At 38.5% G+C, this 15,524-nt stretch overlaps 1 protein-coding gene across 1 annotated transcript in view; it reads left to right on the top strand.

Annotated features, from left to right (window-relative positions):
• The window catches only part of SPAG17 (sperm associated antigen 17), a 265,493-nt gene that overhangs the window by 205,226 nt on the left and 44,743 nt on the right, over positions 1–15,524 (top strand). The window contains exons 32-35 of the mRNA XM_044004478.1: positions 3,841–4,032; positions 7,837–7,985; positions 8,085–8,215; positions 11,876–12,003. Of these exons, the coding sequence (XP_043860413.1) occupies positions 3,841–4,032; positions 7,837–7,985; positions 8,085–8,215; positions 11,876–12,003 (600 nt within the window). The remainder of the gene's footprint in view (positions 1–3,840; positions 4,033–7,836; positions 7,986–8,084; positions 8,216–11,875; positions 12,004–15,524) is intronic.

Genomic DNA, 15,524 nt, shown 5'->3' with positions numbered 1-15,524 from the left:
TAAAACATGACTTTATTAGTCTTTTTATATATGAATACTCGAATAAAAGAAAAAAATAAAGTGAAAAATACCATACTTCAGTCTGTGTTCAATCAATATTGGTTCTTTCTCTAGACATGGATAGTATGGTTCATCACGTGAACTTTGGGATTGTCTTGGATCATTGTATTGCTGAAAATAGTTGTCAGTCACAGTTCTTTATCAAACAATATTGCTGTCAATGTTCACAGCATTCTCCTGGTTCTGCAAGGACCTTATGTTCTTTTTTTATCATAACAGTATTTTATTATTTTCCAGTTACATGTAGAGATAGTTTTCAACATTCGTTTTTATAAGATTTCTAGTTTCAAATTTTTCTCCCTCCCTTCCCTCCCCCCTCCCCAAGACAGCAAGCAATCTGATATAGGTTATATATGTACAATCACATTAAACATATTTCTGCATTAGTCATGCTGTGAAAGAAGAATCAGAGCAAAAAACAAAAAACAAAAACAAAAAAAGTAGAAATAGTATGGTTCAATCTGCATCTAGATTCCACAGTTCTTTTTTTCTGGATTTGGAGAACATTTTCCATCATAAGCCCTTTGGAACTATCTTGGACCATTGTATTGTTGAGAAGAGTCAAGTCTATCACAGTTGATCAACACACAATGTTGTTGATACTGTGTATGATGTCCTCCTGGTTCTGCTCATCTCACTCACTTACAGTTCCTGTAAGTCTTTCCAGGTTTTTCTCAAATCTGCCTGATCATAGTTTCTTACAGCACAATAGTATTCCATTACATTCATATATCACAACTTGTTCAGCTATTCCCCACTCGATGGGCATCCCCTCAATTTCCAATTCCTTGCCACCACAAAAAGAGCAAGGAGCTTAGATTCTAATGGTGGAGAAAACATGTGCCTTAAATCAGCACATACAAAATGCATATAACTGGAAGGCACCTTGGAGTTCATCTAGTTTTTAATTTTGCAAATGAAGAGACTAAGGCCCAGAGATAGGAAATGATTTTCCCAGGGTTGCCCAGGTAGTAAGTGACAGAGCTGGGATTTACAGCCTAGTCCCTTACTCCAAATCCAGCATTCCTCCAGTGACCAGTGCTGCTTCAAACTTCACAATATCCCCATTTTATGGTTGAGGAAATTGTAGCTCAGAGAATTTGTGATTTGCCCAAATTTCCACAGCTGAAAATATCCTCAAGAAATTGACCTTTTAGTGAGAAAAATAAAACTAGCATACATAAATAAATAATCATTAAGCATTAATCTGATTCATATTGATTTCTAGAAAGGGCAACACCCATTTCTGTCTTCCTCTTTCAGTTCTATAACATCCCAAGCTCCCCAAATTAATAATTTTTACTGTGTGAAGCATCTATGATTCATCATAATTTGTTCCAAGGATAAATTAGCTTCCTGAAAGAGAAGGAAAAGATAGGATCCCTGTTAAGACCTAACCATATAGTCTGAGGCATGACCCTGGGGTCTATAAGGTTTAGACAACCTAGAAGGTTCTACTAAGCAACAGAGAATGGCTCCATTATTTGAGGACCAGCCTTAGTATAAAAAGTGACCATCACCAGCAGGTTGGTCACTTGCTGATGAATTTGGTAGTAATAATAACCTATGAGAGATTGGTATCTCAGAGCCACACTCTGTGCCATACCTTTCTCCCCATGAGAAGTCCAAAGACTTCTTTCATGGTTTCCCTTCCCTTCTCTTTCCCCTCCTCAGCCCTGAAATAAACTATTCTAACTGTGTGCAAAAAAAAATAATAATAATAACCTATGAAACAAAGCAAAATACAGGACATACTCTGTCCCATGGAGACTCATTCCATTTCTGTAGTGAGAATCACCAAAGACAAAGTCTAGTTTTGTGCTAATGTGTGCTAAGCATCATGTCAATTTTAAGTTGTCTCTAAGTGTTCATTTAACTACTGGTGCTTAAAATGTAGAATATTTAGCTATTCAGTGAGTGAATATGATACAAGAGACAGTGAATCATACTGACATTCTTGCTTTAAGTGAAACCAGAAGAAGCCACAGTTAAATGGTTAGATGGCTCACAAGTTCTCTTTCAAGAGTAAAGAAGAATTGGTTTCATCTTGCTTCCAAAAGCAAGACACATCATTTCATAGGATCCTTGAATGTATTACCTTATAAGGTTTTCAGTGAGCAAGCATAAGGAAAATGCAGTTTGTATGCCAACATCTGTTGTGAAAGAAGGAGGCAAAGTCATTCTATGAAGATCTAGACAAGACTCTCAAGTCAACATTACTGTTCAAGACTCTCAAGTCAACACTAGCCTTCATGCTCTGGCTTTAATGAGAGATGGTGGGTACAGAATAACAATGGCCAAATAATAATAATAATAAATTAAGTTCATGATCAAGAAATGTAAAAGACCAAAGGTTTGCTCAGACGCCTCCTGCCTATAGATTAAGCACATTTTCTCCAATAAAAGCGTTGGAAGGAATTGGGCCTTGTAAATACTAAACAATGTCATTTTTTTTAAAAATTAAATTAATTATTTTCAACATTCAGAAAAAGACCAGCTGCCAACATAGAAATAAGTTAAGAATCAGTTGTCTATGTTCAGATAGATCATCAACTAATTAAACCACATCAATAGAGGATACGAGGTAGGATTATAACAGCTCCAAATTCACCTCAGAGGCCGCTGTCCAAGGTAGCTGATTCCATTTTTTGATAATTCTAATTGTTTGGAAATTTTTTCTTTATCAATCTATCCATATGCATTTACTAAGTGACTACTATGTGCTACGAGGATAAGTAGATGCTAGAGATACAAAGAGAAGATGAAATAATCTCTGTCCTCATGGAGTTTACTCTATTGGAGGAAATAAATACATAAGTAAATTTATAAAAACATAATTTGTGGGGCACTAGCATCCAATAGTAGTTGAGGGGATCATCTAGGTCACATGGGACAAAAAAGAAGGGGGAGCTCTCAGTGAATGCCCTCAATTTTTTCAATAAAACACATGGTTCTTTTTTGGTTTGGTTTGGTTTGGTTTTTTCAGTAAAACATGAGTTTCTCAGCTGGGAGGGTGGCTGGAGGAGGAGACATGGGTAGTTTCATGGGAGCCATGAAAATGTTTGCAAGAGCCACTGTGGTTAGTGGGATAGTGAATTAATTAGGGGGGTCTAAAAGAATTGTCTAGCAACAGTAAAGGCCCAGTTGAGGTTGTGTGGCATAATTTATAATGTATACAATCAGAATGCTTACATGATTTTCTCCATCTTCAGTAGGATAGGCATAGGAATGAAGGTGGATGAAGCATAGTGTTTGGTATCGGGTGACAGAAGGAAAGGTGGAATAACAATATATGGTCAAGGTTGTGACAAAGACAGTCAACGAACTTGCCCCCTGGATTTATATTTGTCCCTGTGTCTTTCTCCTCCCCACATAGGAAAATAGAAAAGAGGCTAGAATTGAGGAGAAAAGATTTGATATTTGTTGCATAGCATAATACTTACATGCTTTATTCTTTTGTTGATGTTGATGTTGTTGTTGAGGCAGTTGGTGTTAAGTGTTTTTTTCTTTTTCTTTTTTTAGTGAGGCAGTTGGGGTTAAGTGACTTAACGCAGGGTCACACAACTAGTAAGCGTCAAGTGTCTGAGGTAGGATTTGAACTCAGGTCCTCCTGAATCCAGGGCCAGTGCTTTATCCACTGTGACACCTAGCTGCTCCACATGCTTTATTCTTAACAAGCTTGTGGCTAGTGAGTTAGATAAACTGTTCTCATAGTAAGCTCGAAGAGTAATAAAAGTAGAAGTGTTTGTTTTTTTTTTTCTCTTGCTGCCTTCCTGCTAGGTGCTACCCCCCAGCACTGGTTGCCTCTCCATTGATAAGGATTGTTCGGCTGTTTATTCCCATGAATCAAGCAGTGACACCCTCTACCAACCTTTTAGCCAGCGTGAGCAGCTGAGAGCCAGCAGGTACATTATGAAGCATACTTCTGACATAATCTGTGAAGTTCTAGATCCTGAAGGGAATGTTTTTCAGGTAAGTAATCCATGTTCTCAAATGAGAGTGTTGGGTTGGATTGTCTATAATTTTGGTCCTAAATCTTATAAACTAAGTACTTTGGAAGACTGACTTGTTTCATTTTACTCCCAAGTGCCATACACACACACACACACACACACACACACACACACATCATACACACAGAGGCAAATTAGGATTGCAAAAAGTTTTAAAGACAGACAGACAAGTGAAATAGTGGAGAAAAGGGAAAAGAGCAAAGATTTGACCTTAGTGTCAACAAATTAGAAGGAATTGAAGGAATGCCATTTACCTAGATGGGTAAATAGAGGTAGGATATGTGGGGAAATAAGCATTAAATGAGTTTTATGACTAGGAATCTATTTTCTGGGTTTTATAAAATTTAGCTAAAACTGTGTTTTCTAAATTAATTGCTATTGCACCAGTTTAGCCCTAAGCACTTATTATTAATTAATATTATATATACCAGTAAAGAATTGACCATGTGTCCCTCTAGCTTCTCATGGTCTCAGGCCACATGGTAGAGAAAATAGGGAGAGAGCTTCAGCAAGGCTGTTATGGAGAACAGGAGAAAAGCCCCAGAAGACCCATGCTGTCTCTCAGAGAGACAGTATATGGTCTCAAGGAGAGTTCAGAAGACCTACAAATCCTATAGTGTCTTAAGGGAGAGAGTCAAGCACCAGCCCAGAGAGAGAGAGAGAGAGAGCATGTGGCTTCTTCAAATTTTTATCCTCTTTTGATAGAGGTGGGTCATTATACATTGATCAAAGTTAATTGGTTAGTATCATTCAATTTCATTGGTTGACATGATTCGAGGGTGGTCTAAATTAAAATCAACTTTACAGATGACATCAGGGAGAAGACCCTTACTCAAATGGCTCAAAGCAAAGTCTATTATCTAAGTGTGGTCCTTCACTGATGTTAAGGGCTAAAATTCTAGCTAGTCTGTCTAAAATATCTAATGAGTGGTCACCAATAAATTATAAGCTTTAGCAAGAGTTAGGCTTCTAAGCATTTATTAAGGAGAATAAGAATTTGGTAAAGAGAGAGAGAAAGGCCTACATTCATCTATCTATTAAAGAGAGAGCGCATTTCTAGCTCCACTCTCCGCCACAGTCCCCAGGAAAAAGCCCGAGTCAGAGCACCCGGCTCCCCCTTCTTCCTCCCACCAGAAAAACGTCACTTCCTGACGCCAAAGAAAAGACCCACAGTCTTGCCCTCAGAGACGTTCGCCTCATGGCGCAGTCTCCAGCAGGTGGCATCATTCCAATCATTACACTGAGCTAGACAAAAGAGTCTTCTCCTTTTTTTTGTTGTTGTTGTTCCCTAGTGTTTGTCCCAAATAGGATTAAGGAGAATAGGACTTTTCTGTTGTGGAGGGAAGAAAAGACTGAGTTCTGAGTACCCCCAAGAAATCCACTATTAATAATTATTTTCTCACATTTCTATAATGCTAAATCCAGATATTGTCGGGTTAACAACAACATCACATTTGTTATGTGTCCTGTGACTGCTACTGATTTAGTCTGTCTTAATTCTGACCTTAGGGCAACTAAGTAATGCAATGGATAGAGCTCCAGGCCTTAGTCCATATCCAGCCTCAGATACTTACTAGCTGTGTGACCCTAGGCAAGTCACCTAACTCTGTTTGCCTCAGTTTCCTCATCTCTAAACTGAGCTGGAAAAGGAAATGGCAAACCACTCTAGTATCTTTGCCAAGAAAACCCCCAAGGAGGTCATGAAAAGTCAGATATGACTGAACAACTACCACCACCACAACAATAAGTGTGACCTTAAGCAAAGCTATGTCAAGCAGTCAATAACTATTTATTTGCTAAGTATTTTCTATATGTCAAACATTTTGCTAAGTACTTGGGGTAAAAGTACAAACAAAAAGAAAGTCCCTGTTTTCAAGGAACTTACATTCTAATAGGTAGAAATAACACATAAAAGGGAGCAGAAAATATGGGGAGGGAAAGGAAAGGGCTCACATGGGAGAAAGGGGGGAAAGTCAGGAGAGTCAGAAGCAGAACTGGGGAAAATGGAGGATGCCCTCAACTCATAGAATCATGAATAGAATCTCATAGTCAGCATGAATCCCAGAAGTTATTTAATCGAACCTGTATCATCTGAACAAAAATCCCTTCTCTATTCCACCTCCAACATTATCAAGTTTCAGCTTGAAAACTTCAATTGAAGAAGAAGGCGGGGTTAGGTGCTGCTAGAGCTAGCTCATATAAGTTGGAAAGAGCCATTGTTAAATTTTCGGTGTGAACATTTACACATTACCTAATGCTACAAATCACATCTTGATATATTATTTTGATAGTTGTCTAGATTTTAAGTCATGGAGAAAAAGTTAATCATACAGATTAAACATAGCATACATTTCTTTTTCTCAGAGTTCAGGTTGTTAAACATTTATCAGTCCACCCCAGGGAAGAGCCCACCCCTTTCCACAATCTACTTTTGGACAATTTCTAATTATTAGGAAATTTTTCTTTATGTAGAGCTACAATCTGCATCTCTGTCATTTTCCACCAACTCTTCCTAGTTCTGCCCTCCGTATCCAAACTTTGGCCTCCCTTCATTGTTCTCCTTTCCAGAGCTACTCAGTGTCCTTTGTCCCACTCCCTATCCAAAAGTTGAAATTGTTGTTGTGTTGTGTTGTTGTTGTTGAGAGAGTGAGGCTGATGACTTTGCCTAGCTCTGAGTCACTTAAATTCAACACATGAGCAAGTGAAGACCTCACCTTTGTGATGTCATTGGTGCTCTTCCAGAACAAAGGAACAATGACAACAATTCAAACCCCAAGACAAAAGATGAAGTTGAGGTTGAAGTTGTTATTGTTGTTGTTGTTGTTGTTGAGAGTGAGGCTGATGACTTTGAGCAACTCTGCCTCAAATCCAATTCATGAGCAAGTCAAGACATCGCCCTTGTGATATCTTTACTCCTCTTTAAGAACAAAGTTCCAACAACAACAACATTGCAAACCCCAAGACAAGAGATGAAATTGAAGTACAAGTTGTGGATGATAATTTAAAGCAGAGGCATCAACTCTGGAGCACAGCCAGAACCAGATTAAAATGTAATTGAGAAACATTTAACAAAATAAATAAAGATACAATACAACATAGTTTGTTTTAATTAAATATTTGACCAGCAGGTATTTATTTTATCGACACTATTGGCTTAAAGAATTACCATTCTCAGGGGCATTTGCATTTTAAATAGTTCAATTCAATAAGCACTTACTTAGTACCTCTCATATGTTAGGACCTGACCCTCTAGGTAAAAGGAATAAAACTCTAATAGTAGAATTTTTGGTATTGGTGAGCAGGCTGTAGAAAAATGATGGGAGGATGAGATGGAGATGGGCTGAAGTGGAATCTTTTCAGTACCCTTGAAATCACACCCCTTATATAAGGTCATCTACTTTGCATTTGAATAAAGATTAAGTAGGTTTGATCCAGCCTGTTTATTCTTTGTTCCCCAAATCAATTCAAATCAGCTGTTCAAACTATATTGACTTAAAATTACAAATTAATAAAACTTGACAAGGAAAGTTGGTTGCCTTACTAGCTGTGTGACCCTGGGCAAGTCACTTAACCCTCATTGCCCCACAAAAAAAAAAAAAAGAAAGTTGGTTGCCATCAAGAATACCTTAGCTAAATAAAAACCAGGGCTTCCCCAGAGTAAAAAGATCACATACTTTCTCAAGTTGAGCAAACAGAAATCTTGATAGCATGTTCGTTTCAAATCAAATCCTTCATCAACTTCTATAAATCACTTTACTCTCAGGTCATGGTTGATGGCACCATATCAACTGTCATCCCTGAAGCAAGCTTGGAGGAGGAAACCATAGAGGAGGAAAGTGAGGATTATGACAGTTTACTGCCTGATAAAGTAGAAAAAAATCCTCTTCAGACTTATGGAGAACACGTCCCCAGGTAGTAATTTAAAAGACAGCCAAGAAATCTTAATTTTAAAATTGAAAGAGATATTTTCACTGTGCCCTTCAACTAACTGAATGTTGTTTCCTTAAATAGGTTTTTTGTTATCTATGCTGATGGCTCAGGAACTGAACTTCTTCGGAACAGTGACATAGAAGAGTACCTATCTTTGGCTTATGGGGAATCAACCACTGCGGTTCTACAAGAGCCAGTCCAAGAATACCCAGGTAGGAAAGACCTCTTGAATCAAAGACAGACATGCTCATAGATACAGATAAGCAAATGCCCTGAAATAAATACTCAGTGGGTGGGAAATGGAGTAGATGAGGACGACAACCAGAAAGAGCATTCTTACTTCTCACATCATGGGCAACATTGAAATCAAAGAAGAATGTAGAGACCATTATCCCTTCCTGGAATAGTAAGCAGGTGAACATTGGACATCAATAGGTCCAACAACTGGACATTAAGGACAATTCTTGGCCACCATTTATTTCCTGTCTCCCTGATTAGCTTTGCTGCTCAGACTTGAGCCCAGGTCTCATCCTACTGTAACCTCCTTGGCCTCCTTTCAAATGAGAGATAATGAAGCCTACTGAACTCTCCACAAGCTTCTATGATATGGACTTCCCAAAGAGAATAGAGGATAGGAATTTCCTTTTACATGTAATATGCATATATGGTCTCATTTGATTCTTACAACAATCTTATTCTCATTTTACAATCAAGGTAACTAAGGCAAATAGAAGTTAAGTGGTTTGCTCAGGCTCAGTAGCCTGAGTCAGAGTCAGTCAGAGCTAGCTACTTAAGACTTACTAGCACATAGCTAGTAAGCTTCTGAGGGTAGAATTTGAACTCAGGTTTTCCTGACTCTAGGTCCAATCCTCTATCTACTGTGCCATATAGTTGCTTAGCTAGCATCTATCTGTATCTCTTTATCTGTACATGAATCTTTGGGGGAATATATTTTGGAGTGCAGATGTCTGTGTATTTTTCTAGGGTAGTTTTAATAGCTTCCTAACTCATCTCTCCTCATCTCTAATGCACCCTTAACAAAACTGAAAAATAATCTGCTTCATTCACAAGCCTGACCAATATGTAGTGACTGTGTGAGTGAAAGGGAGAGGAGGGAAGAAGGCATTTAGTTCTGTTACTGGTGCAGAGTAGTTAATAAATGCTAGACGACTGGGCGTGGTTAACTTAACAAGGCTTGGTAACTGAGCAATGCATGAGGGGGAGCGAAGAGGCAAGGTGGATTCAGGTGCTGAGAATCTGGGCAAGTTGAAATGTGGTGAAGTCTCAACAAAAAAATAGGAAAGTTTAGAAGAGAGGTGGGAGAAGAGATAGTGAGTTCTCTTTTGAACACTGAATTCGATATGTCAATTCAAAGTAGTAGATGGAGATATTCAGTAGGCTGTTGGTACAAGAATGGAACTCAGGTGGGAGATTAGGGCTGGGGGGAGAGAAAGGAGAGATGAAAAGTAGAGGAGAGAGGAAAGAGAAAAGAAAAAAGAAGAGAGAGGAGAGAACAGTCAATCACTCAGTCAAGAAGGATTTATTACTGTGTGCCAAACATTGTGCTACTCACTAGGGATGCAAAGAAAGGCAAAACCAGTCTCTGCCCTCCAGGAGTTTACATTCTAGTGGAGGAGATGTCTTAGAAGTAACTACAGAAATAAATACAGAGCTGGTAGAACATAACCTTATACAGAAAGGATCTAGGAGATGGAGATAGAAAGTTAGGAAGTCAGGGGAATAAAGTGATGAAAGGGGAAAAATGGGATCCAGAAGCCGAGAAGTTCTGGGACAATTAACTTTGCTCAATGCACTCAATGTTTCATAAACCTAGAGCCCAGAGCTGGCCATGTCTTCCTATTCTTTCAGGTGCAGGACAGCACTTATTATAGGACCTGGCACATAGTAGGTGCTTAATAAATGTTTATTAGATTTAAATGTTTATTGGCTATAGGCAGTAATGGATAATCTGTAAAAAAAACAAAACAAAACGGGAAGCATAATATCTGTTAATCAATCAATTAAAAACATTTATTAAATGCCTACTATGTGCCAAGGACCATACTATAGGCACTAGGAAGAGAAAAACTAAAATAAGTCATTTGCCCTCAAAGAGTTTATATTACACCATATATATTGTCAGTGTTATATAGCAGATGAAACATTGGGTTGGGAGTGAGAGGACCTGACCATCAACCACCCAATTCAATTCAGCAGACATTTAGGTACCTATTATAGTAGCATAGTATAGTATAGTACTCATGATAAACAACAACTACAAAAGGCTATCGTTATTTCTTCTTTATGCTGGAAGTAGACAACACACACTTGAGAAAGTAAATACAAGGTTATTTGAGGAAGGAAGAGCCACAACAACCAGGGAATAGGAACGGTTTTATTCTTGGCTCTGCTGCTTATTAGCTTAGGGACCTTGGACAGGTTACTTAACCCTATAGACTTCAGTTTCCCCATCTATAAAATGAGGGGGTTGAACTAGTGGTTTATGGGGTTCCTTCTAGTTCTAAATCTATCCTCCAAACTCTCCCATGTTAACCAGAACAATCCCAAACAATAGTGATAGGTCAATAATAGTTTCTCAATAAATACTTGTTGACTGAATGACAATGAAAATGGAGAAGGTTTTAAATGAATTTTTTTTTGTGAAGCCCCAAACTATAACTTTTTTTCTTTAGGCTTCATTTGGAATTACAAGTTTATTATTTTGCAGAGTGAGTAAACTGAGATTTCAAGAACTTGGAATTTAGGTATTGTCCTCTGGGTAGAGGAAGGAAGAGAGATATATTTATGGGTAACTAGGTGGTTTAGTGCACAGAGTTCTGAACTTGGAACAAATAAAGCTTGAATTCAAATCCTACCTCAGAATCACGTGATGCTGGGCAAGGTACTTACATTCCCTCAGTCTTCATTTCCTCATCTATAAAATGGGGATACTAATAGCACATGACTCACAAAGTTGTTGTGAGGAATAAATGATAAAATGCTGTGAAAGCTTCAAGGTACTAGGTGATTTAGTGGTTAGGTCACTGGACCTGGAGTCGGGAAGACTCATCTTCCTGATTTCAAATAAGGCCTCAGACACTTACTAGCTAACTGACCTTGGGCAAGTCACTTAACCCAGTTTGCCTCAGTTTCTTCATTTGTCAAATGAGCTGGAGAAGGAAATACCAAAACACTGCAGTATCTTTACCATAATAACCCTAAATCAGATCATGAAGAGTTTTTCACAACTGAAACAACTCAACAACACCATAAAATGCTAGTTATCATTACTTGGAAATGAAGGCAGCATTAAAACAAAGGAATTTTTGGAAAACTTATAATAAACAACTCCTCTGAGGTCATATAATCAATTAATGGCAGAGCCAGATTTAGATTTGAAGTGTTCCTAAGCAACCTGCTTAGCTCACACTCAACCCCTCAACTGACAAAAATAAACTCACCAACTGTAGGACAATTCACTGTAGTTGCTAATTAAAGGAGCTGGTTTTCTATCTGTCCTCTGATAATTGTCTCTTCCTTCTCAAGGCTCACATGGACTCTGCATTAACACTGCATTCCAGGGGCAGCTTGGTGGTGCAGTAGATAGAGCACCAGCCCTGGAGTCAGGAGTACCTGAGTTCAAGTCCAACCTCAGACACTTAACACTTTAGCTGTGTGACCCTGGGCAAGTCACTTAACCCCAATTGCCTCACTAAAAAACAAACAAAAAAAACACTGCATTCCTTTGTTTTGGCAAGGATGGTTTATTTCTCAGGGAAAGAAATGGGGGAAGCTCTAAGGATGCCCCCACTGAATTCTGCAGAGGAGTTTTGATTCCAAGATGATCCTTTGAAACCTTGTCTTTGATTTAGGTGCCCTGAGCATCACCGTTCTTCGTCCTTTCTATGAAGTGTCTCCATGGATTATGAAGAAAGAATTAGACACTATTGTTCCTACCAACCTCCAGTCAAGACCCTGGAATACTTTCCCCGCAGTTGAGGTACAAAGTTGTTGTGCTGAAAAGCAGCTGTGTGAAGCATTGGTGGTGCCCCTGCTTCTTCTTTCCACTCCTACATCCCACCCTATGCCCTAATAGCTCAGTTCTCCTAAAGCCTTGAGTTTGGGTGCAATTAATATATGATAAAGGCATAATTTGGACCCAGGACTTCCTACCAACTCTCCACCACACCACCCTTCTTCTCATGGCCCAATTAAAATGATGAAATGTTAGAGAACCCACCCTGACCAATTAACAGCACCTTTATCACCCTTGCCCAATGTTGTATCCTTTAGTATTTTGAGATATCATAAATATAACCATGCTGAGTAGTCCTATTTCCAGTCAGTAGTTTTCCTTAAAATAGAATAACCTTACATTATAAAAATTATCCTATCCTATATGGTAATAATATTCCCTCAAATAGAATTGCCATTATTTTTTTTGGTGGAGGCAATTGGGGTTAAGTGACTTGCCCAGTGTCACAGAGCTAGTAAATGTCTGAGGTCAGATTTGAACTCAAATCCTCCTGACCCCAAGGCCTGTACTCTATGCACTGCACCATCTAGCTGCCACCACTCCCCTTTTTTAAAATCACCACTTTTGTGTTTTTTGTGGGGTTTTTTTTAGGGAGGCAATTGGGGTTAAGTGACTTGCCCAGGGTCACACAGCCAGTAAGTGTTAAGTGTCTGAGCCTGGATTTGAACTCAAGTACTCCTGACTCCAGGGCCGGTGCTCTATCCACTGCGCCACCTAGCTCCTCCTTAAATCACCACTTTTAAAATAATATTTAGTTCCTCCTTCAGGAATTCTTCAGTCTTTCATTTTATCACACAATTTCAATTCTTTTATGCCTCCCCTTTTTCTTTTCATTGACGATTTTAGAAAAATGTAGTATGTGATAAATATCTTTGCAATCACATTACAATAATATGAGGATGTCCTATCCAGGTTTGTGAGTATAGTAGAAGAAAGTAGACTTTTATTCATTTTCAAATAGGCAAAGTTCCCTCATAAAGTTTTCCCAAAGATAAAAGAAAACATTTTGAGTGAGAAGCTTCAACTATTTCTCTGGCCCTTTAAAGGCAAAAAATTAAGAGGGAGGGGAACATAGGTCTGGGTCTGCAGATGGGATTTTCTTATGTCCAGAGTATTTCTATGTTTAAATCTTCTCTAAGAGTCATCCTGAAGTAACTGACATGTTCTAAGTTTTGTTTTTTAATTAGATTGTTTGTAATAAAGGGATGTGTTTGACTAGGAGACAGGGGATATCATTAGCATAGTGGAAAGGACCCTGAACCAAGACCCAGGACACTTGGGTTCCCATCTTTGCTGTGCCCCAAAGCTGTCTGTGACTTCAGAACAACCACTTCATCTTTGGGTGCTTTCAGTTTCCTAACCTGTAAAATGACAAGTTGGACTAAATTATCTCTAAGGCCCCTTCCAGCTTATTTAACATTTTGTTATAAAAATATATATATTTGAACTCACTTATAACCAACATGGATCAAGAGAAACAACAAATCTTCGACAAGGTTAAATTAAATGCTTAATCATTGGCACTAATCACAATGGAGTGTTTCCATGATATATTAGAAGACTATTTCAGCTAAACATGCTTGTTATTTCTTTGAGAAAACTGACCTAAGTTAAAGAAGGTGCCTCTTATGATACTATTCTGAATGCTTTCAAAATGATCTTTTCAAAGAGTGCCTATAATTTTTTTAGGTGGTAGGCCTCTCCATTACTAGCCCACCAACTCAATGGGATGAGCCTTGGGAATTAATAATATCAAAGAAAAGGAAGCCCTTTATTCCACAGCATGCCTTTATTCCATGGCAAGCAGATAGGGGACTGGAGTTAAAAAGAACTACTTTCAAATCCCAACATAGAAATTTAACCTAAGGAAGTCACTTAACCTCTGTGTGCCTCTATTTCCTTATCTTAAAAAAAATAAAAAATGGGGCAGCTAGGTGGCACAGTGGATAAAGCACCTGCCCTGGATTCAGGAGGACCTGAGCTCAAATCTGACCTCAGACACTTGACACTTACTAGCTGTGTGACCCTGGGCAAGTCACTTAACCTGCAAAAAATAAAATAAAATAAATAAATAAAAGATAAAAACCATGATGGGAGAGGAGGGTTTGGCCTTTTAGATTCCTCCAGATGCAAATCTATAATCATTTGTAATTTGCCCTACTTAGGCTGGAGCTGAGAACATGGATCCCCAGTCTTGTTGGGGAAAAAAAAGAAGAGGCATCTGGTGGGTAGGATGGAACTAAAAATAATAGCCATCCCTGGATACAGTACCCTATTTAGTCATAATATTGCAGAGAAGCCTCTATTCAATCTTTCACCCATAGGTATACAATGTTTACAGTGGATAACAACAGATCTACAACAGACTCTCTATATAAACTGTATTTGAGAATAAAGGGGGAAATGATTCTCTTCCTCTGAAACGCTTTTGAGGGTGCTATTTTGTTAGCTCATAGAAATTTAGAGCTGGAAGGGATCTTTGGAGCTATGTCACCCAACTCTCTTAATTTATAGTTAACCACATTGAGGTTCAAAAAAGTTGAATGACTTACCTAAGGTTATCTGGCTAGTTAGTAATGGCAGACTGAAGACCAGAATGAATACCAATTTCCTGCCTTCCAATCTAGAGTTCTATCTATCTATCCATTTATCTATCTATCTATCTATCTATCTATCTATCTATCTATCTATCTATCTATCTATCTATCTCTATCTCTATCTCTATCTCTATCTATCTATATAATTCTACCAACACCCCTAAAACAAAGAGGTATTAGAATGGCCCAACTCAGGTACATGCCCAAATGAAAACTGTTGGGTCATATAGGTGCTAGGATGGCAGGTCATGAGTCAGCCTACCATATATAAATTTAGGATGCCCTACAAATGTGGGTCAGCATTAACATGGCCTTTACTATTCTACATGCTTGCTGAAGGACTAAGTGCATCTTGGAGCTGGTTTAGCAATTTAAATACACTCTTAGGACCTAGTTAAACCTCAAGGAGAGTTCTAGGGAACTCTAGAACAGTCACAAATCTTTCAAAAAAGCATAGCTTCTCAAGGTATCTCTACAGGAAGATGGCTATGGGAGCAGATATGCTATTCATAATACAAACCTATGTCTCAGGGCTGCCACTTCAATCAATTTAATTAACATTGGTTAAGCACTTACTATATGCCAGGCATTGTGCTAAGCTGCCACAGAATCTATTTCTTCTGAGAGGAATGGAAACTTTTTAGCCCTAGAAGAATACTGAATTATAATCTCTTCTTCATGACACAGCTTTGCCAGGAAACCACTTACATGCCACTGGCTTTGCTTTTCCTCAAGCATCTAGACTTCAAGCTACCTGGAATCTTGGTGAAATGTATCAGGGAAGCTGCTCAGAGTGAGTGGCCTATGCTTATAATCACTGCTTCTGTGGAGGCTGAGGCTGATGGGTCAATTGAGAACAAGAGTTCTCAGCTATACCAGAACTAAAGT

This window comes from Dromiciops gliroides, chromosome 4 (genome assembly GCF_019393635.1).
Source record: "Dromiciops gliroides isolate mDroGli1 chromosome 4, mDroGli1.pri, whole genome shotgun sequence".
In the NCBI taxonomy this organism is placed as follows: Eukaryota; Metazoa; Chordata; class Mammalia; order Microbiotheria; family Microbiotheriidae; genus Dromiciops; species Dromiciops gliroides.
Note: the sequence above shows the minus strand (reverse complement) of the source record. Positions and strands in the feature narration are given on the sequence as shown.